The sequence below is a fragment of the Petaurus breviceps genome, unplaced genomic scaffold (assembly GCF_028583685.1).
Source record: "Petaurus breviceps papuanus isolate PSGF00001 unplaced genomic scaffold, PetGlider_PUasm1.0 90731, whole genome shotgun sequence".
In the NCBI taxonomy this organism is placed as follows: Eukaryota; Metazoa; Chordata; class Mammalia; order Diprotodontia; family Petauridae; genus Petaurus; species Petaurus breviceps.
Window position 1 is genome coordinate 7,995,709 of NW_027187325.1, and position 22,658 is coordinate 8,018,366.

The 22,658-nt window shown below is 39.8% G+C and overlaps 1 protein-coding gene across 1 annotated transcript in view; it reads left to right on the forward strand.

Moving 5' to 3' along the window:
* TFCP2L1 (transcription factor CP2 like 1) overlaps positions 1 to 22,658 on the forward strand; it is a 60,079-nt gene that overhangs the window by 425 nt on the left and 36,996 nt on the right. Inside the window, exon 2 of the mRNA XM_069066899.1 lies at positions 6,027 to 6,178. Coding sequence (XP_068923000.1) covers positions 6,027 to 6,178 — 152 coding nt within the window. The remainder of the gene's footprint in view (positions 1 to 6,026; positions 6,179 to 22,658) is intronic.

Below are 22,658 nucleotides of genomic sequence, written 5' to 3' on the forward strand. Positions count from 1 at the left end.
TGTGCGGGGGTGCGTGTGCGCGTGGGTGCGCGCGGGCGTGGGTGTGTGCGGGTGTGTGTGTATGCGCGCGTGTGTGGGTGCGTGTGTGTGTATGCGCGCGTGGGTGTGTGGGCGGGGGGTTCCTGGGAACACTTAATCCTAGCGCGACCTTCGGGGTTGGGAGCGTGGGGCTGCAGGATCACCGGGAAGATCGCCTGGCCGATCATCTGGCCGCAGCAGCTGGTGCTAGCCCTAGCTACCTAGGACACTGATTACCTTCCTAAGTGTCCTTGGTCCAGTCACCCGGGCCTCACTTTCTTTCTCTTTCCAATAAGGAGAGGTAGACTACCTACATGGCCTCAGTTCAGCTTTGAGAAGATTTGGTTGGCAAAAGACGCTCACAGGAAATCGCATCAGAAAACACAATGCTCTTAGAAAGAGCCTTCGTTGTCCCGCCCCCTGCCGCCACCCCTCTTTCACAGGAAGGAAGAGGGGGCTACCTTTGTGCGCTCGCCCCCTGCCTCCGCTCCGCCTGTGGGTGCGGCTGGCTGAGTTTGCTCGGACCCTTGGCTGACAGGCTGATGAGCCTGGCCGCACGCCGTCTCCCTGGAGGTGCCGGAGAGGCCATGGGTGTCCGGAAGGGCACATGCAAGCAGCCGTGGGCAGCGCTCCCCCAAACTCAGGGCTCGCCATTCTCACTTGGGGAAGAAAGACTTTTACTACCTGAGACCCCGCAGACGGGCTGACAGACGAACGCCAGCCCATTTGCGCAGGAAAAGAAAGGATTCAGACAGGATGGACCTACGGAGATTGGGGGAGGGACAAGAAGGGACACTCGAGGGAGGGGGCCAGGCGATAGTGCTGATTTTGGGGGAGCTTTAGTAACAGCCACCGGCATTTGTGGGCAAAAGCTGCGTTCCCAGCTCCCCCCAGTGATGCTTACAGTGTTTGGTGACCTTGGGCAAGTCGCTTAACCGCCTTGGATTTCCATTTGCTCCTCTGTAACAGGAAGACGTTTGGATTATGTAGATAGCCTCTGAAATGCCTGCATAATAAATGGCTCAACAAATATAATCCTTCCGTTCTCTGGGCTGTGGGTGTTTCTGTTACAAATGCTTAGCCTAGTGCCGGGTGCATAGCAGACACTTAATATTTATTAAGGTGATATACTTCTTATCACCTTAATTGATTATCAATTTAGTTGATTAAGGTGATATAAGTTAGTATTTATTAACTAGCTGACTGATATGTATAAGAAGGAAAAGAATTGGCTTTTTAAGACTAATTTTTTATCTTGATATTAATCAGCCTTGGGGGAAGAGGGTAAGGTGGGGGATGGAAAAGGGCAGAATTCGTTTTCCTTGGAAATAGTTCACTTAATTAGGAAGTGTGCAGGAACCTTGACAGGATACTCTATAGAGTCTCTGCATTCTGCCTCTTGGCCCTCCAAATTGTGCTTTTTGTTTGAGAAGGGTATATGGTTTTGTGGTTTTTGGTTTTCAACCCCTAGAATTTGCACACTGGTGAAGACTTAAATTCCAGATGGGGGTGGGGCAAGGGTGGGGGTAGAGGTCTTGACCTAAGGGCTGGGGCTGCTAGAAGCATCTCTTCTGCTGACAGAGTAGCAGATAGCCTCCTCTGATAATCTTGTATGTATTTGCTTGAGCTCTGGCCTATTCCCTTGATGGAAATCTTTCTTCTTCTGCAGGGATTTGACTAGTGCTCTTCAAAGGGAAAAGTAAGTCTTGTCTGTTTTGCAAAATTCTCTAAAAAAAACACCGCACATCCCTCAAAAACTGGCCTTTTAGGAAAAGGAGGACACCTCCTTTCCCCTCAGTTCTGTGGGATTTTTTTTTCCTCCCTTTCTATTGGAGGCTGGGTATTAATGGGATTCTAATTTCACTTTCTGAACTTGCTTGAACCAGCTTTAGCCTGTCTTATTTCCACCCTAGTCACAGTTTATTAAATGTGCCTAATTTAACCCAAGGGGTAGTTAACATTGGCTTGGGAAAAGCAGAATTTGTGGAATGGTTACCAGGCAATGATTGTACTATTATTGGAACTAAATGGCTTTTTGTACCCTTCCCCCGTCTGGAGACTTCCCCCAACTACCCAAAGTGATACCTGTCAAATCTCCCCACTCTTATTCCCTATCCTTTATTCCTCTTTCCTTTAGAGATGAAGGGGAGAGTAATGAAAGGGTTAAGCTTTTTAATTCGTGGGTTCATCATTCATTGGACTTAATTATTAGAAAGATGGTAAATGATGGTGAATCTTTATTAATTCTGCAGGGATATTCTGTGAAGGTAAGATATTGAGCCAATGACAGCCCAGAGCAGTTTAAATATAGACCCTGCTCTGATGAGAATGTGTCAGTTCATTAGGATGTGTTTCCTTTTAAAAAAACATTCTAGAGAAAACTAAATTCCTATTTATCCCAGGAACTAAAAATTTTAATATTCTATGTGACTTTAATTTTCCCATTTTCTCTAAAACCTATTCTATGATTATTAAATATTTTAGGACATTTAAAAATGTGGGTTTGTATAAATGTGATTGAAACTTACTTAAATTTTATATCCCAGGAATTTAAATAGAGTTAAATTTATTAAATTTGGGAGTATATAATTTGAGCTGAAAACTTTAAACTTTGAAACATAAAACGTTTAAAGCACTGAGCTCAGGTAAAATTGGGGAAACAGTTGAATAGGGAGAAAGAGAAAGCAAATGAAAATTATTCCTATTTACAAGGTATTTATATTCTAGTAATTCATTAAGGAATAATTGTTGTGCATTGTTTTTGTGTGGCATGTCAATCAGCAGTGTTCATGTTTACCTCAGAGGTTAGATATTCATCCACTTGTAAGATAGTAGAGAAACAAGAAACACATTTCAGTATGGCTATGATGAAAAATTAAGTGGAGTTTCAGAAAGAGAGCAAACGATAAGATTTACCCAGTCTCCTAAAAGAGGGGGCTATCAAACTTCAGGCTGTTGACCAATCGCTTGATTATCCTTGGATCAAAAAGCACTACAATAAACTTTTTAATTCCCCTAGAGAATGAGGCAAGAGAAGATCAGGACTCACCCAGGTTTAGGATGTATTCAAGGGAGCAGCCCTGTGTCCAGCCACTATCCCATAACGTTGAAGTTACTCAAATTGGCCTTTAATAGGAGCTTTTGATGTTCTGAGCAACTTTTATTTCTTTGCAAGTAAGGATAACTGTCTTGAAACAAATACCCTTCCGTGAGTGACTTTAGTGTTGAGTGACAGGAAAATCACTTTCTTTTCTTTCTTCCCTCCCTGAACCCTCCACCTTTTTTTTTTTTAACACCAAAACACATGGATTATTAATTTAATATGATGTAGGCAAACATGAAAAGCCCTAAAGTTAGATGGATCAGTGCACACTTTCCATGTTCCTAGATAGCTATTTTCATCTATATTTGTTCACTTCAGGTTTAGTGTAAGGAAAGGGGGCAGCCTTGCACTTTCAGTAAGCAGAAAGTTGAGCCAAGTATTGGCTTCACTGGACAACAGAAGGGCAGGTATAAAAAGGATTTTTGAGGTGTACTCAAAACCCTGTTTTCCTTCAGGGAACTAGTGAGATGTTGGTGGGGTGTGTACAGTGTTTATGTATTTTAGAGACACAAGTTTATTGTGTTAGACCGAGAACAGATTGTCCCAGTGACTTTGGTATTTATACAATTTTTATAGTGATCCAGGATAAGTTAATCTGATTCATTATGTAAAGCATATTAAGAGAAGGGGAGGAGGGGAAGGATAGTTATCCAGATAAGGGGACTGGCATTTTTTTTGGCACCTGCTTCCTTTACTCTTCATAATTTATTAGACTTTATTAAGTCTCTTTCTTGCAGGCCATTCATATTAACAGGGTTTTTCCATGCCTCAGTCATAACCCAGACTAATTCTAGAATCTCAGAATTAGAAAGGAGTTCAGGGCCACCTAGCTTAGCCTGAACTTGATCAAGATTCCCCTCTAACACCATATACACCAAGCTGTCATTAGCCTCCTGTGAGAGAGAGAGAGAGAGAGAGAGAGAGAGAGAAAGAGAAGAGCTCAGTGCTTCTTCTGGCAGCCATAAAGACCCTGGGGAGAACACCAATGGTTAGCAAGTTGATAGCATGTTTAAATTCACCTCTTTCTTTGAAGCTTCCTTTAGCTACTAGTTTTGTCTAATGGGACAAGACAGAAAAAGACTGTTCTCTTTCAAGTGGAGCAAGGGCTGTCTTTTACCTTCTTTGTGTCCCCAGCACTTAGCACAGTGCCTGATGAATAGTAGATGTTTTCATAAATGCTTCTTGACTGACTTCGATACCTGCCACTATCAGGACACCGTTCTGCTTAAATCTGTACCAAGTTAAGCACCAATGCTTTCTACTTTCTTCACTTGACCATTTTAGTAGCGTGGACTCAGGAGCCATGTTTGTCCTGGTTACCCTCCTCTAGACACACTCTAATTTATCGATTTACTTTCTTAAAATGTGATGCTGAGAACTAAACATAATTTTGCTGATGTAGTCTAGTCAGGATTGAATATATCAGAATTAGCACTTTCTTTGTAATTTTCTTGGCTACAGTACCACCTTGTTGACTCAGTGCACTGAAACCCTGAAATTTTTTACATGAACTAGTAATCCAGTCACCACACCCCTATCTTGAACTTTGGGAGTTTCTTTTTTTGAACCTGGGTAATATTTCACATTGATCCCTTGTAATTTCTTAATAGATTTGGCCCCACATTCTAGCCTGTCAAGACTTTTCTGAAGTCTGATTCTGCTGCAGTGTTAGCTTTCCTAGATTTTTGTCATCTGTAAATTGAGTAGCAATCTGTGGTTATATCAAAGTCACTGATAAAAGTGTTTCACAGAAGAAGTTGAGCAGAGATTTTGGGGTATTCTGCTGGAGACCTTTTCAACTGTACAGTGAACCTTTCCTGAGTACTCTTTGAGTCTGGCCATCCAACCAGTTCTAAGTCCAACTTAGTAGGAGCCGTTCTTCCTCCCCCCACCCCATTTTTATCTTTTGAGCTCCTGTGAGTGGGGCTTTCTTTTGAGTAGGAGGAAAGGAGAAATCTTGAAGCCTTTTGGTAAGAGAAATTTCCATTTGGTTAAGGAAAGAAGTCAAACCCAGATTTCTTGCTTGAATGTAAATTTAAGAGAGATTAGTATGGTCCTGAAAGAAGGGGACTTACCTATTATCCAGTTGCACTCTGTTGCAAGGATGGATTCTTAATCTCAGTACTTGTGTAGAGTACTCTAGGGTAAATGATCAATTCAATACAATAAAGGCGATAGAGAGATGAAATAGGTTTCATTTTTATCGGGGGAAGGTAGGGCGATAGTGGTTAAGTGACTTGCCCAAGGTCACATGGCTAGTTTGTGTGTGTGTGTGTTGAGTGTCTGAGGCCAGATGTGAACTCAGGTCCTCCTGACTCCAGGGCTGGTGCTCTATTCACTGTGCCACATAGCCGCCCCAGTTTCATTTTTAAAAAGATAATTCATGTAGCACATAAATAGCTATTCATTGCAATAGATTGTATGCTTGAACCAGGACTTGTGACATCTCATAAAACTGTCTCCAACGTTGATATTTTATTACTTTTAGAGGGAGGATTTTTTTTAGCTCTTCTAAATAAATCTCAATTTTTGTACTCTGGATTTAGAGAATAAATATCTTATCATTCTATATGCGATGTCCAGTCATGAGAAAAAGATGTCACAAATTCTGTTTTTACTATACTTTTTAACCTCTGTGTATAATATTTATGACATAGTTTGTAGTAGATTTAAATTTCAAATGGAAATTTGTACTGCTGCAGAAGTTTTTCTAAATGTTTAAGGTTTTTTAGGGGAGGGAAAGGGAGGAAGCATAGTGGAGGGAATGGGGAGACAGATGCATCTGATGCCTTAATATCCAGGTAAACTATCTTGTGTTACTTCTACAAGAATGCCTTAAGCTATCTAGGCTTTTTTTTCTTCTTTTAGCTATCTTGCTGACACATGTGTTAACTATATGTTTCAGTGATGTCCTTGCACTGCCAATCTTTAAGCAGGAGGAACCTCAGCTGTCCCCTGAGAATGAAGCCAAACTACCCCCATTTCAGTATGTGCTCTGTGCAGCCACATCACCAGCTGTGAAACTTCATGAAGAAACTCTGACCTACCTCAACCAAGGTAGGTTTGGGGCCCCTTCCCCCCCAAAGGGGAAAAGCTCCTCAGTGGACCTGGATCGGTTCGATCTGAGTGGACCAGCCAGAAGCGTTCACAGTTTAGCACGATGTTTTACTGGATTTCTTGTGAAGAGGATAGAGCAGGGTAGAGATTATTGGAAGAGAGAGAAGGACTAGGGAATTAGGAGGGGGAAAAACACCATCATCATTGTCATTGTTGATTGCAGATTAAATACTCATTGCATATTATATCTGGCAAATATATTTGGTGTGTATATGTGTATATACATGTGTGTATTTATGCATATGTGTATATTCATGTAAGTACATGTGTATACATTCATACATATATCCTGGCTGTCTTAGGGATTCTTTGTGTAATGAATTGATTATCTTTCATAAAAGAGTTTGTTTAGATTAGAGGTGGGGAACCTGTGACCTCAAGGCTACATATGGCCCTCTAGGTCCTCAAGAGTGGCCCTTTGACTGAATCCAAACAAATTGGGCCCCTAGTTTAGATGTTATAAAATCCAAAAGACTTTTTGTTTCTGAATACAGTTGTAGACTTTTATAATTAATAGTAGGAGACGGAATGAATGTTCATTTCTAGATTAACAGTATCATAAGAAGAAGATAAAGCACTCAATTTGGAGTCACAAAAGCCAGGGTTCAAATCCCTCCAGGTATTGATTATGTTATCCTGGGTAAGTCACTTAATCTCTCTGCCTGTTTCTTCATCTGTAAAATGAGGGGATTGTACTTGATGGCATTGTAGGTTTCCATTATACTCTAAAACCTATGATCCTATATCAGATTGTGGTAAAGCCTTAAGAAACAGACTCTGGTAACTTCAAGTTAGAGTGGAGAGTAGAAATGGTCCAGTGGCCCAGGACTCTAGCTCAGATCCCTGTGATAGCAATTCTGTCTACAATATCCCCCCCAAAGTGGTCACTATGAGTGTTCATTCAACCTATACTGAACCACTTCAGGCGACAGGGAATTCACTCTCATAAAGTTTCTACTAAACATTTTAGGGATGTGATTCCCACCTTGTTGTCTGTGTTGATGTTATGAGCTACGTTATAACAATGATTGCTATTACAAAGAAACACTTTTTTATAGGCATTCTGATATTCAACCGTCCTCCAACTCGAGCATTAAGTATTATTCCTGAGTTAAAAAGCAGTGAAAACAATTGATCCAGAATGTGTGTGTGGGTGATAGGGAGAAAGGAGAATGATATATTACTCTACTTGGCAAAATTGGGAAGCTAATTGAAACCTTAAAGCTTTTTGGTCCCTCTCCTATCTCAATGGCTCTTTCTAGAACTTTGACTCCGTCGTTTGGGAAATAGCTGGGGGTGGAAGTCCAACCTGACCCTTTGCACATTCCCTTTTCTGCTGAACTCACCAGCTCTTTAATCTAAGGAGAATTTAATTTACTACAGCTTTACCAAGAGGGTCCATTTCTTCCTTAGGATGGCAGATTGCAAAAATCAGAGGTCTAGGAATGTGACCCGTCTAAAAATAACCCTGATTTTGAAATGTCCCAGAAGAGATTCATCTCAAGCTTTAAAAAGGTGTTCAGTCTGCCTTCAGATCTCTCTGACCTTGTTTGAAGCTAAAGTCTAATACCATCTGTCTAACCTAGAGATATTTTCATTTCATTTGAAAAACCTTGGGATCAATGGGAGGTTTAATTTTTTTATAAAAAGCATTTTTTTAATGTAACTGATCTAGTACTCTCTTTATTTTTACTGTGAGAGGTGGTGTGCCACTAGCTATATGGTCTTGTGAAATCAGGGGCCGTTCTTTCCCCTTTTACAAAATGAGATGTTGGACTAGATGATCTCTTAAATTCTGTGGTTCTTTCTATTTCTGTACTTTGTCTTTTTTTTTTTTTTTGGAGGGGGCAAGGCAAGGTAATTGGGGTTAAGGGACTTGGCGAAGGTCACACAGCTAGTAAGTGTGTCAGGTGTAACTCAGGGCCTCTTGACTCCAGGGCTCAGGGTTCGGTGCTCTATTCACTGCCCCGCCTATCTGCCCTTATTTGTTTACTTTGTAGCAGCATCATACAGAGTTTCATCAGCTATCCCATGTATTTGACTCCGTAGCATTTATCTTTAAAATTTTTTTAGTTTAGTTTAAAATTGTTTCGTTTTATTTCCTTTTGTTTTTATACCAGTTATTTACCCCAACCCCCATAGTAACCTTCCTTGTAAGCGAATGTTTAAACAAAGCCAACCAACATAGTAACCTTACCTGACTGATAAGTGTGTAACACTTTACACATCCATAGTTCACACCTCACTGCGGACAAGTGGGTATGTTTCTTTAATAGTTCTCCAGGACTGAGATTTTTAATTACAATTCACCAGAGGCAAGCAGCATTTTTGGTGATGTTATCATTTATTATTGTAGTCATTGGTTTGATACAGACTGCAATTTGTTCAGCGACCTGATGGGTACCCATTTCTTTAACAGTTTTCTGCTTCCATGAGGAGTCTATGACATTGACCTTTGAAAATTAGTTTTTGGTTATATTTGAGAAAACTTTACAGTTGCTCCTTCAATCAGTTTGTTTTTTAGTTAACATTTATTAACAAATTTAGGAAAATTTTGGATAGCAGACTTTTAATTTTTATTATATATATGTGTATGTGTACACACGTATATATCTAGCAGACTTAAGTAGATCATTTATCTAACATTTCATTTGTTGTGAATTTTAACAGAAAGCTTGTGGGACTTTTGGAAAAAAAAATCTTTGTGGTTTTGACACACTATTTATGAGGGCCTTTTTAGCCGTTAGTAGGAAACTTTTAAGAGCACTTTTGTGTCCACTGACTAGGCCCTATAACATATCTGTGAGACTCTCCCATATTATCTTCATTATATAAACGTATTCCACGTGTCTACTCTATGTTATTGTTAGAAATGTGGACATACCCTTAGCACAAGACCCAATGGAATTTTTACATAAAGCCATGTGTTGCCTTCTTTTTCTTCATGTGGTGCCAACTGTTGCCTGAGACAACTGAAAACACATTGTACTCAGCCATGTTTTTAAGCACAATTTTACAGTTGCCATAACCAGAAAAGTAAATTATGGTGCAAGAGTGAGAAGGAATCAGGATAATGGAATGGAAACACATTAGATTTGGAGGAGTAAACCTATCAGCTCTACCATTTCCTAGCCATATGACCAACCACAAGCTCATCATTCAACCTCTTTGAAAGTCAGTTTGTTCATCTGGGAAAAGGGAAGTCTTAACACTTAAGAGTATTTAATGCATAGATTTGTTGTGGATAAATCACATTGATGTGAGCTCCTTGAGGGCAGGGCTTACTTCATTGTGTCTTTTGTGTCCTTGTGTCCCAGTGCATAGCACAGTAGCTGGCATGGAAGTTTAATAAATACTGTTGATGGAATGATTGATTGCAACGTATCGGGCCAAAAAGGATAACACAATTTTAAGCTGCGTAAAGAAAGGCATAGTGTCTAGAACATGGGAGGCAATAGTCCTTTTGTATCCTACCCAGGCTAAGGCCGTGTCTGGAATACGGTGTTCAGTTTTGGGTGCCATTTTGGAAAGGACATTGATAGGTAGGAGTGTCCTGAGGAGGACAGCCAGGATGAGACCTTGAGATCATGCCATACAAAGAACTGTTGAAAGAAATTGGACTTGTTTAACCTGCAGAAGAGAGGGGATATAACTATCTTCAGATATTTGACAATTGTCATGTGGAAGAGGGATTAGACTTGCTCTTCAGAGCCCCAGAGAACAGAATGAGGAGTTGAACGTTATAAGGAAAACTTTTTTTAACCATTAGTTATCCATCGGGAGTTCTTGGTTTCTCCTCACTAGAGGTCTTCAAGTATTGGCCGGATATAGGGATCACATGAAGGAATCTGACAGGTCATCTGATCCGCTCTCCCTCATTGTACAGACATGTTAAAGGTGATTCCTGTTCAGATATGCATCAGACTGAATGTCCACTGAGGTCCCTTTTGACTCTGGGATGCTGCTATTAGTTTATCAGTGTGTGCTTTATGGGAGAAACCATTGGGGAAAATGTCTTTTAGTTGTGAAATCGATTTGATTGACTTTAATGCTACATGTTAAATCTTTGGGGGTAGTGGAAGAAGATGACAGTAATGGAAGACCTTTGTTGTAGTCACTTTTAATTTTTTAATGAGAAGCAACTTTAGAAAATAGAAAATACCTAAATGTAAGAAAACTTCATTATCATCTACCAAAAAGTTCATGATAATGTTCTTCAGGAATGAATTCTTCCTGGGAATCATCCCTGACCCTGCATTCTCTCTCTCTCTGCCTCTCTCTGTGTCTCTCTCTCTCTTTCTCTTTCTCTGTCTCTCTCTGTCTCTCTCCCTCTCTGTCTCTGTCTCTCTCTGTCTCTGTCTCTCTCTTCATTTCTTCACCTTCTCACCTTTCTAGTCAACATGTGGTATTCCTATCAAGGTGAGTAGGACAGTATGGTCTCTCTTGAAGACTGAAAAGAGGTCGTTTTGAGACAAACAAAAGGAGGCCTACTTCTGTTAAAAGCCAGTAATAAACTTAGGAAACTATTTGCTTGTAGAGATGGTAAAGGCTTAAAATATAAATGGGTTCAGAAAAGCTTGGGATAAATAGTTGACAGAGACCTAATGGGAAAGAGGGATTACTTGTTCCTCCTGGCTATTAAGACAGAACTACGGGCATTGAAATGAAAGTTACATAAAGGCAGCTTTTGATTTCACTTATGGAAAATTTGTTAGCAATTAGCACTATCCCAAAATAAGATGAACTGCTTAGGGAGTTTGGCTACATCTCTGTTCCAATTGTTCCTGGATTTTGAATGTAATTTTGCATAGAAGTAGCTAAGTAAGTCAAATGGGTTGTTTGTAGATTTTTGCTTGTTATACTTATGTTTTTTTTTTTTAGTTCCTCATATATGTATCCCTCTTTCCTTTACATTCCCTGTTTATGAAGTGTGTACCTGGAATGGGGAATGGACCTTCGAGCTCATCTAGTCCAACCCCTTCATTTTACAGATAAGGAAACTTTGGGCCGTTCCTTGCTTTGTTAGGTAGCCTCTGAGTATGAGGATGATAGTTTCTGCTTCAGTGAATTTATTGATAACTAAATCTTTCTATTCTTATCAGTCAGCCTTCATGGAGCACCTACTATGTGCCCAATCATGCACCCCCCCATAACTTACCTTACCCAAGGGATCTAGCAAAGCTGGGCAACGTAGCTTCAAAACTTAGGGTTACTCCTCTGATCTTGTTTTCTCCAGAATGTGTTTGGATGCCACAGTACTACACTAGCTTGTTTCCTGTGATGGTCCCTGCAGTAGGTCAGTGATTTATGGGCAGCATTCAGGAATAAATCTACTTGGATAGGAGTCAAGGTGGACCTGTCTGATCCTGAATTCTGAACCATAGCAGCTGGTTTCATTGTAAAACTCCAGTGTTCTTACTGATAAAAATTCATCAACCTTTGTGCACATACGTATACATATATACATTTGTAGCAGCAAGCACCCCAAGCGTCCTCAGGGTTTGCTGCCAATACAGGTTCTTAGATCTGCTTTGTTAAAGGAAAGCAACTCAAAATGGGTTAAAAAGCTTACTTTAATCAGTCAGACATATATCGTTTACCTTGTTAAGGGGAAAAGGTCAGCACCGCGAACTTCAAAGTACACAGACAGAATTATCAAGACAGAAACAGATCTAGTAGACAGATTTCAAACTGTCCAACCATTACATCTATACCCAGTCAACATCTGGGTTTCAACATCTGGGTTTTTTCAAAGCTGGGGGGCTCAGGACAACGGCTTCCCAGAATCCATATCAAATCACAGAACACTTCTCAAAGTGAGCCCCAAAACAAAGCTACACATCAGGGCTTATATAGCCTTCTCCTGGCTCAGAGAATGTAACAACCTTATTGACCCACTGGCCAATCAAAAAGTATCAACTGAAAAACAAGCCTCCCACCCCAGGCTCCAGGTGCACTTTAGCCTAGGGGCAGGGAAGATCTTTAAGTTTGCATTTCCATTACAACATTGTACACACATATACATATGCACATACATGTATATAATGTCAGTGGGATTTTAAAATTGACTTCTATTCAATAGAAGGTCTGTTCTGTCCTATTCCCCTTCCCCCATTCCCACGGACCATAATGTGGCTCTCTAACTTCCTGGTTTGGCCGTTTTCTCACTTGATTAGAGTTACACCTTGAATGCCCTTAGTAACTTTCCAAACATCTGCGTATGTTACTCTCGTTCTCTTTGCTTTTGAAAAAAGGCTTTTTATATACTTTCCAGTCTGATTGCATCTATTCCCTATTTGTGTTATCAGAATATCATAATAAGGAGAGGAGAGGACACATTTTTCTGAAGCAGCCCTTTGTAAACTGGAGTTCTACTTAACGTAAGGGCAAGAAAAACCCCTGTTAATAAAAAGAAAGAACAAATGCCTGCTGCTTCTCTCATTTAGACAAGATCAGGTTGACCTCACGATGTATAAAGAGTGATTATTAGGAAAAATTATTACCATGAAAATGCCTACAGCATTTTTATTTCAGTAAAGTGTTTAGAGGAATTTTCCATGATAGAGTGGAAAGACCACTGTGTTCAAAGGCAGAGAACCTGGATTCACATCTTCAGTTTCTGGCTATCACTTCAGTCTATCTGGCTCTCATTTTCTTCGACTCTAAAATGAGGGAATTGCATTAGGTGAACTCTCAGGTACTATCCAGTTCTAATTTTAGATTCCAGTGTTCCTTCTTTGATTTTCTTTCACACACAATGAGAATCCTTCTCCCCATTTAATATAGGAGGTAACTGAGATCCAGAAAGTTCAGTGTTTTGTCCTAGGTCATAAATAACAAAATTATAAATTTTTGAGGTTGGATGGCACTCGGATTAATTTAGTCCTGCCCAGACCCAGAAAGAGACACACATGATAAATGGTCATCCAGTTCAGTCTCCTGGCAAGTAACATACGTGAAGCATAAATTTTAGCAAGAAACAAAAATAAAACAAAACTTTACAAATTGTTTTTGTTACTATAGTGTCCTATATCCAGTCCTATAGTTCATCAGAATTACTGATGAATTATCCATAAGAGACAGAAGGGCACCATCAGCCTCAACCCCAGCATTTATATAGCATTGATGGTTGATATAAAGCTAGCATTTTGATTCACCAAGACCTGGGTTTAGAACCTGATTCTGAAACTTAAGATTGAGACCATGGGCAAGTCACTTAATCACTCTCTGATCATCAGATTTCTCACTTGTAAAATGGACTACTAATACCTGTGAAACCTATGTCATAGGGAAAGGCCTTTGTTATATAAATGTAAGATAATGTAAAACTTTTTTGCATGGTTCTCTAGACTTTGGATTTCCCCTCACAGTGGCTTTAGAAACATGGTGTAAGCATGTCTTAGATTAACTACACAGACGGTTTTTACTTTTCCTCTCCCACCCTTAGATATAAAATCTCCTACTTTCCCTGAATCATGATGTTGATCCTGATGTTTCTGAAATGAGGCAGATTTAGTTGTTCAGTCTCCTTCTTCACTTCTTACTACTTATCTGATACAGCCTTTCTTTTTCTAATTTCCTTCCTTTCTTCTCTCTCTTCCCCGCCTCCCTCCTCCCCTTCCTTTTTTCTTCTAATCATATACTTGGTATCTAATGAATTTGAAAGCCATCCTTCATAAAAAGATTGTTTATATCCAGTTCTTTTATTCCTGTGGAAATCGAGGCCTCAGTTACATTGTACACAGCTTTAGTTACCAGAGCCAATAAAAGTTGGAAGGTAAACAACAATAAAAATTTTGTCCGAGCTGAGCGCCGTTGACTCATGCTCCATAATTACTCAGTGCCCCTTGCATGGTTGACTGCTGGCCTGAATATTGGTGGGCAGATCACTGATTTGCTTATTGCCTGATGGTGGCACAGAATGTGGTCATTGACTTTCATCATACCAGAGCATAGGATTCTAACCCTCAGTGCCCTTTTATTTGGAAGCAGTGTGCTGTTGGGTAAAGAAGTCGAAGGCCTGGCTTTATCTTGTCCAAACCATATCCAGAAACAAGGCCCCACTGGGCTTCTAGACCTAGCCAGCTCTGCTTACTAATTCACTAAGTGACCTTGGACAAATAATTTCTTCAACTGCAAAATGGAGATAATATGCATTTTATATATATACCATATAATATGCATACCTGAATTCCTCATAGAATTACTGGGAGAACCCCATGAGATGCTACAAACTATAACATGTAAATAAATTTTCATTTTCACACTTTTGGTTTGATTAATATGTTTTATTTTTACATTATCAAATTTTACAGATTATTCACACTTCCACAGGTCTCTTGTAGCAAAGTAAAGCAAATTAGTTAAAACTAATGCAGACTTCATCTGAAAATTCATGAAATATTTAATTATGGTAATTACTTACCCTATGTGTCTTAAAAATGCAAATCTATTTATTTTCTCTCACCATTAAAAAGGGAGGGAGGGGAAACAAATTTCTAGTTTGCAAATGCATAGTCAAGCATAACAAATTGCCTCAGTGGGTATATACAAAAATGCTTATCTCATTCTGCCCCCATAATTCATCAGCTCTCTGTAATGAATGGCACGATTCATCATCAGTTCCCTGGAATCAGGAATGGTCAAGTTGTTGACAGCCTTTATTGTAAAAATTGTTCCTTTGGTCCTTCTTATTTCATTCTTCATTAGTTTATTAAAAACCCATGCTTATTAATTTTAAAAGTTAGCACCTCCCTTTTAGTCAGGAATTCTTAACTTTTTTTATGCCATAGATCCCATTGACAGTCTGGTGAAGTCTATGGATTCCTTCACAATGATGTTTTTAAAAGCATAAAATACACAGACTTTTCAAAGTATACTAATTATATTGAAATATTCCCCATCCAAGTATTTAGACCCCTTGAAATCTAGGTAGGAACCCTTCCAAAGTCCAGGTTATGAAGAAACCCAGGTTAACAAAGTTGATTTTTCTATCTCCTTCACCTTTAATGGCCTTACTTTATTTGACTTTTACTTTGAACAGCCTCCCCATCCCTGCTAATATCCTTTAACAGTGGTAGAATTGTCAGAAATGCAGTCAGGGCAGTCTCTTTTAAGCACCCACTGAATGCGTGAACTTTATTTTTTTTTTTTTAAGCAATCGGGGTTAAGTAACTTGCTCAAGGTTACACGTCCAGTTATTTCTGGGTGTGGTGCTGAGTGTCTGAGCCCGGGATTCGATCTCCAGGTCTTCTCAACACTGGAGCCGGGGCTCTTACTTGCTGTGCTACCTGGCCGCCCCAGTGCGTGAACTTTATTAATTGTGTATTATTACCTTGCACTTATGCCTAAGGTGCCTAAGCAGAATCTATCTTAAATATAAGAGAAGCATGTGACTTCTGTCCTCTAGAGACTTTAGTCTAGTTTTAGGGACCAAGCGAGATTTTTTTAAAGACTAAAACTATGTTTGTTTACACAGTCTAACACAAAGACGCGCCAATTAATAAAGTCTAATTCTGGGGAGGGAGGATCAAAGTCAAAGTCAAAGTCACTTCCTTGGGTGTGGTAGGATTAGCTCCATTCAGCAAACATTAAATGTCTCCCAGGAGTGAATACTTGGGGAAGGCTACCGAAGGCGGTGACTTTCTAATTAGGTATTAAAGATGGGAAGGGCAGAAAAGGCCATGTGTGTAAAGGGTATTTCAGTTGGGCATACCGTACTATTGACACTTGGAAGATTCTCTGAGGGGAAATCCATCGTTCTCACTGTAAGGCCTAGACTAAAGTCCAAGGTCAGCCCTTTCTAGTTAGTTTGCCTAGTTCTCTTCTAGATTTTAGATGATGTTTTGAACTCTTTTTCCCCCGGCTGTTTTGGAAAAGCTTTTTCCTATCAATCATTTCTGGATTTACTCTCTCTATCTTCACCCTTTCCCCATCATTGTACCCTTTCTTAAATACTAAATAGTAGTGCTAAATTCTAAAATACTAAATACCATGTTTCCCCGATAATAAGCCCTCCCCCGAAAATAAGCCCTATTGAGATTGCTGCTGCAGTGAAGGTGATCCCCTGCGCTACACGCTACATGACGGTACCCTCTGTATGCACCGTCTACCCCCCCCCCGCCCTGAAACGCACGCCGTGCTGTTCTTTATTGAATTCACTATTGAATAAAGGTACATTTTTTTGTTCACATTTACCTGTTTATTAAAATTGCTGTCAATGTTCATTAAAATAAGCCCTCCCCTGAAAATAAGCCCTCTGGTGTTTTTCTGTCCAAAAAATTAATAAGACAGTGTCTTATTATCGGGGAAACACGGTAGTAGCTGTTTCTCTTTTGGCGAGGAACCCTGAGGGTTTTCCCCTCCCAGTTTGATTATTTGTTTGTTTGTTCTTTGGATTAAAGGGACCATCCCTCCAGTAACTACTTAAAGAGGCCTATTCACTGAATGGGTATTTTCTACTCAAAGTGGGAACCTGAAAAGGCCTTAGCCGAAAAGGGCCAGGGTCTGGGCATCCAGGGCCATCTCCAGTCATCCTGATGAATATCTGGCCACTAGACCCACATGGCTCTGGAGGAGAAAGTGAGGCTGGTGACCTTGCACAGCCCTCCCTCACTCAAATCAAAGTCAACTGTGAGTCATGTCATCATCTCCCTGATATCAACAAACACAAAACAAAAAAAAAACACAAAAACTTTTAATTAGATACACAGTTATCAGATTTCTGATGCCATATATCAAACTAACCATGTATGCAACCCTCCCCTTTATTGTCTTTTATTGTTATTTAACTATTTCATGTCTGGAGGGTTTAATCATAGAATCTCAAATGACATTTTCTCTTCTAATCTCCATAACAATTAACACAAAGCCCAGGATCTGTCTCACTTCTTCACACCTTTTCTTCATTCATTTCCCATGCCTGGAACCACACCCTTTCTTTATCTCTTGCCCTCTAGAATCCCTGACTTTTCCAAAGCTCAGCTCCAGTGTTACCTACATCAGGCTTTTCCTGATCATCTTACATGCAATCCACCCTTCCCCATCACTTTAAAATCACTATGCATTTACTTTGTATAAGTTTTGTACACTACTGGGATGCTGGGGGAGATGTGGTATGTTCCGGGGATGGGAAGGATCTGTGCAAAGGTTCAGAAGTGTTAAATGTCCAGAGACCGATTTGTCTCCAGTTTCCCCATCAGCAGGTAAATCAGGATGCCAACTTAGAGTAGGGCTGAGATGTGGCTTAGCCTAGAAGTTTTCTAGCACCAAATGCCCTTTTTATTTTGTCTCGAACCAGTTCAATCTGTCATGGTTCTAGTTAGTGTTACTACAAGTAATCTGGTGTCCTCGTTTTGAGAACTTGGGTGTGAAATAAGAAGCTTTTACTAATGTACCATATTCTACTTTTAAAGTTTCAAATAAATGTGCACATACTTAACTTGGGAGTCTGTAGTATGACTACTAATGTGCTGGGTGTTGTAAACTTTACAGACGTCACTTAATCTGCAAATGGTTCCCCCTTTCTTTTGTCTACAGGTCTCCTAGCTACCATCTACTAATTCAGTTGCTAAATTCAGCAAATATTTGTGCCCATAAGATAGAAGGTCCTTGATGCCACCATTTCATTTTTGTCTTTGTCTAGGTGCTATATCCCCAGTACCTTGCATAGTTTCAGACACATAGTAGGTGTTTAATAAATGCTTAAGGAAATGGGACATTTAGATGGCACAGCAGATAGAGTACCAGGCCTGGAGTCAGGGAGCCTCCTCTTAGGGAGGTCAAATTCACCCCCTTTGCAACCCTGGGCAAGTCACTTAACCCGGTTGCCTCAGTTTCCTCACCTGTAAAATGTGCTGGAGAAGAAAATGGCAAACCACTCCAGTATCCCTGTTAAGAAAATGCCAAATGGGGTCACCAAGACTGAAAAAATGATTCAACCACAAAAACAAAAAAATCCTCAATGTTTTTAATGGACAGGTAGGGTGGCTTACACAGGTACTCTCTGTTGCTGAGGCTGATGAATCACTTGAATCCTACAATTCCTGTCTTTCTGCAGTAGGATTAAAGTCGTTGGGCGGCTACATCAAATTTGGGATAGAAGGCCACCAGGCTGTCGAATGAAGGTGCTTAGGGGTTAAAGAAGCTACTTCTTTATCAATTGGCATTGGTAGCCCCCATAAATAAGTGGGGAACCTAAAATTTAAAGCATAGTAATTGACTCATAGTTCATATAGAGTTCCTGCCTTCAAAGAGTTTAAAATCTAATACAAACGACACATGTACACAAATAACTGTAATACAAATTAGGATGTGATTGAATGAGAGGTCTGAGGAGGGCAGGGGATTACTCCTAGCTGATCACTCCTGAGCTGGGCTTTCATATTGTATATTGGAAGCACTGAAATTCAAAACTATTGTACTTTAAAGGACCAAGCTGTGTTTTTTAAAATAATATTTTATTTTCTTCCTCAATTACATTTTAAACATTTTATAAAGTTTTGAGCTCCCAATTCTATTTCTGCCTTCTTCCCTTTTCTCCCCCTCCCTGAGACAGTAAGCAATCTGACATAAAGGAGAATAATAAATGTTGGAAGGGATGTGGGAAAACTGGGACACTAATGCATTGTTAGTGGAATTGTGAACTGATCCAACCATTCTAGAGAGCCATTTAAGAACTATGCCTTGAAACAGTACATTTGCACATGCTAGAGATGACATGATGAAAATTATTTATTTCTGAGTGAAATTACAATATATCCTTGTAATTATTTGTATTTAAAGTACATTTGCACAGATAGGAGAAATTATAATAAAATTATCTTTAAAAATTTATATCACTTTACACAATTGGCATGCCTAGGCCTTTTAGTATATAAAGAAAAAAAAAAACCCTGAAACATATAGTTTATTCCATATTTATTTCTGTTTCTGAAGTTGCAGCTAATTCTGCTGCAAAAAATATATGGAGACCCTTAGGGAAAAATGAAATTTTTGATACCTCTTCTTTCATTTCTATAGTTTCTAATGGATGACTCTTTTCAAAGCTAAACATTAACTCCAAATTATGAGGATTAGAGCTTTCTGAAGTCATTAACTGAGTTCCTGACCCCTGAAGTCCCTTGATTTGGCTTGCCTGACATAGTCCAAGAGAAGAAAGTTCAGCATTTGGAGAAAAATGCCTGAGCAAGATTTCCAGCAGGAATATGTAGTACCCGAAGAAGGGAAAGAAAGGGAATAGGAAGAGAAGAACCGTAGGTTCCTAGGCTTTCTTACAGTTGGGAGACCTTGCAAGTCATCTAATTTCAATGAGGGAGAAGAAAAAAGGAGAAAGGAAAAAAGAAAAGTTCATTTGGTGGAAACCTGACTACAGGAACCCTGGGGCTCATCTCTGGCTTTGTACGCACTAACCCATTTTCTGGAGTGTTGTGGGCAGATCGTCAGGAACTTAGATTGGTCTCCTGGTAGCTTTCTAATCCTTGCTTTTCAAGTATCATTTTAGACTAGCCAGAAGTATCAGCAAGAACTGCTCCCTAGGCCTAAGGGAGGAATCAGAACAATTCAGTTTAACAAGGATTGACTACTGTGTTTCCCCGATAATAAGACAGTCTTATTAATTTTTTTGGAAAGAAAAACACCAGAGGGCTTATTTTCAGGGGAGGGCTTATGTTGTCCTGCCTCAGCTCTCCTCCGCGGCACTGCTCTCAATGGCGCCAGCAAGCAAATCACTGGAGAAGAACAGGATGACGCGCTCACTGCTGCAGCTCTGATTGGATGCAGCTCGGAGCGCGGCGTGCGTTTCACCCGGGGGGGGGGTGGAGGGGGACGGTGCATACAGAGGGTACCGTAATGTAGCGTGTAGTGAAGTGGATCACCTTCACTACAGTAGCAATCTCAATAGGGCTTATTTTCAGGGGAGGGCTTATTTTCGGGATAGGTCTTATTATCGGGGAAACACGGTATATACCAAGCACTATATACAAGGGTTGACTATATACAAGGTCCTAAAGATACAAAAATACTAAAAAAAAAAGTTTTTTTTTGGTTAAGCACCTGCTGTGTACAAAACATTGTGCTATGTATAGGAGAAAACACCCTCCTCGTCCATTGTCAGTAATGTCTCTATCCAAAAGTTAATACAAAAGTGAATTTTGCAAGTGCAAAAGAGACAAAGATCTCTAAGAAATAGAAGTTGGAATGAGAATTTTCAGTGGAATACCTCCTCAAAGTCTTTACCACAGAAATCTGTTGAGATCTCCCCACTGGAAGGATTTGGGACTGGGGAGTGGAGGATGGAGGGAGGAGGTAGAGGCATCATTTCTAGAGCCATAAATTCCTGAATTTGGACCTCAGCAATTCAACTTGTTTTCTGGGGCCTTGGGCTGGACGCTTACCCTTACATCTGGGACTCTATTGGCATTACAAAAGATTACCCTAAGGGTTCCATTAAGGAAGAGGTGCTGAAAAAAGCTTTTGGAGCTCCTTGCAAACCCATATAAAATGAATGAACTTAAGAGTTCTTAGTGGTAGGAGTTCCAAGGAAGTAATAAACTCTATCCTCCTTTCAAGGAACTTACCTTCTAGTTAGGAAACAAAATAAGTCAAAGGTATTAGCAAATAATTAAATATAATGTATAATTTTGGGTGATTTAGGGCTTGGTGAATGGGAGCCTCAAGACCCAACTTGACATTTGGGCTTCATAAAATATCTTGAGACATAAGTAATCTTTTCTTCCAGAACTATTTCTTAGCTTCTTGTATCTCCTAATGGCTAGTCTAGTGCCTACCACTCAAGAATTTCTTGAATTGATAGACAGTCAATCAGTAAACATTTATAAAACATCTCCTGTGTCTCAGGCACTGTGTTCTGTGCTGCGGATACAGAAGGAGGTGATGATCTAATGAATGAATGAATGTTGCTTAGTAGTAGGGATTGGACTGGGTTTGGATGGATAGGAGAGGAAGGAACATTATGAAATGATGATGTTAAGTAAATGAGAGAATAAAATTCAGTTTGTAGACATGTGACCCACACAGTCTTTTACAGTATTCCCATTCTGTGTACAAGAGTACTTTCCCGAGGAATCAAAACACTTGTTCTACTGGGGAGGGTTTCCCCATCTGTTTTTTTTTCTCAGTCTGTACAGAGCTAATAAAACAGTGGTACAGGGAATAAAAGTTAAATGGGCATAATGATACCTACCCCACAGAGTTGTTACAAAGGTTGTTACAAGGCCCAAATGAGATCATTTGCGCAACAGCTCTTAGCAGTTTTCAGATATCACCATTTTATTACCATGTGGCACATCAGAATAGAAGGTGAAAATTCATTCTAACGTCCAGAAATTTGGTCTAAATGACACCAGATCCTGACATATAGAAATATTAGGAGAATGGACAAAATTTTTCATTATTGGTTAGGATTTTCTACTGTGTACACAGGTTCAGAGTAATTAAAAAAAACACAACCTTTTTCCAAAAGCACATGTAATCCAAAAACAATGTCTGTGGGTCATATAAAGTCTTCTTTTCCCAGGTAGAGCAAGTTATATCCAAGATCTTGGAGGCTAGAAAGAGTTAGGGAGCTTTAACTAGGAGGCAGTGACAGCATGTTGCTAACTATTTTGTTGAAAATATAGCTCTTAATGAGAGAGGAACTTTGGGAGAAGCATGGAGCTTGTAGATTCTTTCTCTCCTTTATTGTGTAAACCTCACATTTTGTCTAGTCTGGGAATTCTCTGTTAATATGGATATAAATCAGAGGAACATTATCTTCATCTAAATCAACCCTCACTTTTATATATGTCCAGGGATAGGTGGGATCCAATGGTCATGGCCTTTGCCCTCTAGTTTGCTCTTTGTGATTTTTAATCTGCAGGATGTCCCAGGTTAGCATGATTTTTCTAAAGGCAGAGTCTCAAGGAGGTCCCTGATAATATGACCAAAGCTAGTTCTGATGTGGAAACGAAGAGAAGAGAAGGTGAGGAAACATGAGGAAACAATAGTGGGGACAGCTTGAATGATTGAGTCTTGTAGACACCAGAAAATAATGCAGATAAACCTGGAGGACTTAGAAAAGATAATAAATTTCTTTGGGAGCAGGATGAGGCAATATTCTTGAGAGTGAAGATCTGGGAAACTGATTTGAGAAATGTAGCTAAGAGAGCTTTCACTAGTATAGTACACTGATTGATAAGTTCGGTTACTAACCTTTACTGGTCAGAAAGATATGGTTAATGATTGGGATAGTGACGTCTTGTTTGAAAGAGGAGTTATTTCTTTCTTTGGTTTTACTGCCTTCCTAAGAATTCCTACACCTATGACATACAGAATGCTTTCAAGCTTGGATCAGATTTCCTACACGGAGTAGAAGACACACTCTTAAGGATTTGTGAATATAAGGCATTTAAAACTAGGATTG